This window comes from Cicer arietinum, unplaced genomic scaffold (genome assembly GCF_000331145.2).
Source record: "Cicer arietinum cultivar CDC Frontier isolate Library 1 unplaced genomic scaffold, Cicar.CDCFrontier_v2.0 Ca_scaffold_5751_v2.0, whole genome shotgun sequence".
Taxonomy (NCBI): Eukaryota; Viridiplantae; Streptophyta; class Magnoliopsida; order Fabales; family Fabaceae; genus Cicer; species Cicer arietinum.
This window is the reverse complement of record NW_027339398.1, coordinates 67-5,408: the sequence shown is the minus strand read 5'-3', so window position 1 is coordinate 5,408 and position 5,342 is coordinate 67. Positions and strand designations below refer to the sequence as shown.

General features: G+C 26.9%; 1 protein-coding gene across 1 annotated transcript; it reads right to left on the bottom strand.

The window, feature by feature from the left end:
- Window positions 1-724: 724 nt before the first annotated feature.
- LOC101488419 (F-box/kelch-repeat protein At3g23880-like) lies at window positions 725-2,230 on the bottom strand. The gene has a single exon (XM_004517225.4). It carries the CDS (start codon window positions 2,081-2,083, stop codon window positions 893-895), a length of 1,191 nt encoding a protein of 396 aa, XP_004517282.1. The 5' UTR covers window positions 2,084-2,230; the 3' UTR covers window positions 725-892.
- Between the last annotated feature and the right edge of the window lie 3,112 nt (window positions 2,231-5,342).

Below are 5,342 nucleotides of genomic sequence, written 5' to 3'. Positions count from 1 at the left end.
GAAACTCATCGCACAATTTGACCGTGGGCGTGTGTTGCAAAATATTGCGGTAAGGAAATTGATTGTTAATTTGCAATCTGATTTCGTAAATCTGAAAAGCCTTTCCGATCTGAAGCTTGGGTTATTGGATAATAGGTAATAACCGGATACCAACCACCTAAAAGCATGGGTAGTAAGTTTTTCATTTGTAACTTGTAATGAAAAAAAGTAGGTTGATATTATGTTTGAGTATTCTTAGAAAATTAATTTTACAATCTTAATTTTACTCCAAATCATCATTTAGCTGAAAGTAACATAATGAGTACTTTTGAATTGTCCATTTCATATTTAGATTTATATAAAAACTTTCTACTTATTTTTTCACAAAATACACTAACGACAAAATTCACATTATATATATTATCATAAAATATGTATTCTTTTTAATAAATATACATTTAAAAATATATTTAATTATATAATTCAAACAAATTTTATTTTATAAAATCACGGTTATAAAAAAAATATTTAAACATAGATTATATATAAAAAACTTAATTTTAACTAAAAATTAGAATCCAAACACATACCAAAACTTCATATATGTGATATCATAAAGTTTTCCTTATATAGTGTGCAACTACAAAAATATTCCTATCATACCCAAAGTGCAGCAAAAAGTATGCTTGGATTAATTATAAGGAGTTGGAGAATTTCTTCTTTCCTTAAATACAGTTCTAAAACAGCACATTATTGCAGAAAATTTCTATAAACGCTTCCAAAAAATCCAAAAAACACATCAATTAATAGTGCCGTAACTCATTACACATGAGTGAAACAACAAAATACAAAAAAAAAGTAGAATTTAAACACAAGAAACAAAATGAATGCATAATTCTCATTAAAAAAAAACTTAGGTTCCGGAAATTGGAACCAAACTTTCAACATAATCTTTGGAAATTAACCACATCACATCATTGGTCACCTTGGTTCGCCGTACTCTATTATCTCTCAAATGATATATTATTGCTTGTTCTTCTATATTGCTAGCCAATATCAATGTATCACCATTCTCAGAAAGAAATAATGGAATCAGAAACAATCTATGATAAATAGAGTCACCAAACTCTTCTTCCACTTGCAGATCTTGAAACCTAATTCTAATAAATTGAGTCCAAGATTGTTCATTTCCAAATTCAGTCATCTTCCATATAACCAAATGAGTTCCCATCAAATGGTATGAAAAACACAGACAGTCCATCAAAACAGAAATAATTGGCGCAACAACAGCTGTCATTTTATCAAAACCCTTAGGAAGCAACAACTGCCTATAGGTCTCTGTACCAAGATCCATAGAGATAACCACAAGTTTCTCAACATGAACGCCGTTCAAATAATGAATACGTTCAGTGTTATTTTTAAAAGCCAACCAATTAACCGCATTGTTCAAATACACACCATCATTGGCAAAACAAGCATTAAGAACAAAGTCATAATCAATAGGAAATACAGGTAAACTTTCAAGATGTTTCCAAATATTGTCACTCAAACTGAAAACTTTGACTTCCATAGAAGTGACAGCCACAACCTTATACGTGTGAGATAAATTATCATAACCAAATGTGCATCTAAGCCTCTCATATCTATAATGGCGAGGATGGTTAATAGATTTAAATTTTTCAGATAGTATTCCTGTGGCTGGATTCCAGAACTGGATCCAGATACTTGAAGGTCCAATTGTATTAGAAAAACCGAGCAAACAAAGCAATCCATTACACGAACCAATTACTCGACTACAATCGTTCGTGTAGTTCATCGGTTCGTAACAAAGGGTGGTTGATATGTTCTCAAGTAAACTGCGTATTGGAAACGTTACTACACCGCAATGGACATAGCTACTGGATGCAATCAAGGTTAACAGTAGCTGTTTGTTTCGTGTCGATCGCTGAAGGTGAAATTTAACGAATTTGGGATTGGAGATTAGGGCATTCCAAGACTTGCTTACACATTTTAATCGCAATATAGATTTTACGGTAAGCAATGTGAGGATTTCGACGATAAGTTCATCAGGAAGCAAATCAGTGCGATTGGAGTGTTGCGACATGTTGTAGAGGCTGAAAGGTTTTTGGTTTCTGAATCATTCGCAGAAGAAAAACCTTGCGTGTATGCTTCTGTTTTGAATCCTAACTCTATTTCTATATTTATATCAACAATTGTGTGTTGTGTAAATATTTTCGCCGATTCTCGCGCGCTACCCTTTACAAACAGAATCTTGTTTTAGTTATAGCGAATCTCGTTAGATAGTTAGGATAATAAATAGATGATTTGTTTTCTGAAAATACCTGATTGTTAATAAGGTATACACAAACTTGAACGGAAAAAAATCCGTCAAAAGAAAAACTTGAATCGAATAAAAACGATACAATGCTATTTTCTTGCTTTAGATCGGTGTCATACTTTTATATCAATAATAAATTGAATTATATTAACAGTTGAATAAATCAATTTTTAATATTAAATATACATATATAACCAATCTTATTCAGTACTTATTATTTCAAACATTGATTTATTTAGTTGATTGGATTAATTAATATGAATAGTTAAATTATGTTAGATTTAAATTGGATCGGTATTCAATTGATATAAATAAAAGTTATAAAAAATTATTTAATATTAATATTATAAAATTATTTTAGAACATCATATTTGAAATAAAATATAAAATATACTGAAAAATTATATTACAAAATAAATTTAATTGATTCTAATTAAAAAAACATATGAAGTAATGATAAAAATATATTAAATTTAAAGTGCATAAATTAATTGGTCTCAAAAAAATAAAAGCGTTCGAGTTAACTTAATCTATAAATTTGGTAAATTGACAAACACATCTTTAAAATTGTAAAATATTAATTAAAATAATTCATATTTAAAGATTATGATATAATATAGTAATTGAATATATAATTTTCTCAATTGATTCATAAAATTTAAATATTTCATAAATTAGTTAATATATAATTGCAATTACTTACAATTTTGTATCTGTCGCCGGCGAAATCCTGCACGGCAACCACCATGACAAAGAATGATGAAACAGTGTAATCGGAGAGCAATTAAAAAAAATTCCAACATGGAAACGCTCTTCGTTCCCTCCTAGAGGAAAACGTGAGGGTACGTAAGCGAAGCGATTCAGTTCGTAGACCGTTGATTGAACTCGAATGGGAGGATTTCGATTTGCAGCTTCTGAAGCACTTTTGATAATGAATTGGCTTAAAAAATATTTCGAACTTGTTGTTCTTGCTAAAGTTTTGTTTTTCTTGCTAAGATTTCGATCTTGTTTTTCTAGTTAAAATTTCGATCTTGTTTTGTTTTGTTAAATGATTTGTTGGTAATTTAGGTGATTAATTTAGAAGGGTTTCTATGTTGTAAAACAAAATTGGTGAAAGAACGATGAAGCTTTCCATAGTTTGAAATTACAATAGATCTAATTTTTTGTTGATATAGATACTGAATATCTTTTAAGAGTATATTTACTTCTATGCGATGGATTTTTTCGTATACAATGTGAATATAAATCAATTCTATCAAATTGAATTAATTAGTCATGTTTTCGAATCAAATCTTTTGTGGTGTTATAGATATTTTATTGGATAGAGTATATCATACAATTAGATAGATTATCACTATGGAATTATGATTTAATATTTAATAGTTATATTTTAGTTTCTCAAACAAAATATGACTTATTAATTCTAACAAACTAATTAGTGTAAAATAATCAAGTAATCGTAACTAACTAACAAACTTAACTAACTGACTAAATATATATGGTCAGTATTTAATTAAAAACACCTCCAATAGTAAATGCAATATAAAAATTTTAAATGGAGTCTATTTTATCACATGAAACAACTTATTTATTATTTAAATCTACGATTTAACTATTAAGAACCATAGTGAATCCCACAAACTTAAGTTATTACACACGACGGATACAAGATTCAACAACCCTTAAAGTTGCTCTAACAAACTTAAATAAATAATCAAATAAATAATTAAATCACTTTTTTCAATTGTTTAAAATCCCAAATCTCATTTTCTCATCACTTCGAACTCGCCCGCCGCTGCTACTTATAAACTTGGGGTTTAAGCCATTGAGAAAGGTGACTTAATTATTTATTTAGTTACTTATTTATTTAGTTACTTAGTTAAGTTTGTCAATTAAATAGAGTTACTTAATTACAGTTACAAATAGATATTTAGATAGTTAGTTTTAAGTTTGTTAGCCAGTTACATTTACTTATTATTTTACACTCATTAGTTTTTTAGAATTAATAAATTATATTTTATTTAACTAGTTAAAATTGAATTACATTATCAAAATTATAATTTAATAGTCATAATTTATCTAATTGGATACTATAGTAAATGAAATTCCAATAAAATATCTATAACACCACAAAAGATTTTATTCGATAACAAATTTAAGTTTCGATATACATTCACACTTGTAAACGAAGAATACTATTATATTACTACTTTTACTTTATTTATAAACTTTATTTATAACATATATTTGAGATATAATTTAGTCAACAAAAATTGATCTATTTAATAAATTTTATGTACTAAATACTTATATTTGCATAGGTCATTCAAAAAAGTTTATATTTGTATTTTATTTCTAGAATACCCAAATTTTGACATTATTCTCATAATTCCACATTTCTCTTTATTTTCTCTCTCCATATTTGTGCGGATGAGTATAGAACGGTGGTTACAAAAAAAATCAAATTATATAAGTATATCGATAATTGTGATTTGTGGGATTTGTTATATTAATAAATATGCTAATTAATATAAATATTATGTTATATGTTGTTGTAATTTTGAGATCCATAATCGATGCATTTTAAGAGTAAAATTGTTTTTATGAGTTGAATTGTGGTTGTTGGGTTATCGTTATCGAGTATGTCTGTGTTTAAGATGTGAAAGAGACATGCTATATATGCATATTTTATTGTTACATGAATTAATCTAACTAAATGACATGCATTATGTAGATATTGCATCGTATAGATCGATGTATATGTATGGACTAAAATTTATTTTATCAATGTTTTTAATTATTAAAATTATATTTTTTTATTTGGCACAATTTTTAAAAGTAGAACAGTGTCTCCAAAATCTTTAAGACAACCTATACTAAATAAATCAATTTTTATATACCAAATTATAATCTAGATGTCTATTATAAAAAATTGGGAAAAATAATTTAAAAAAAATTACAAAAATAACTACTATGATTATAAAATTAAATTAAATTTTCAACCTAAATTCCAACTATCTTTTAA

Bases quoted from the DNA above. Each gene is read 5' to 3' on its own strand.
- LOC101488419 (XM_004517225.4), bottom strand. From the start codon at position 2,083: ATGTCGCAACACTCCAATCGCACTGATTTGCTTCCTGATGAACTTATC.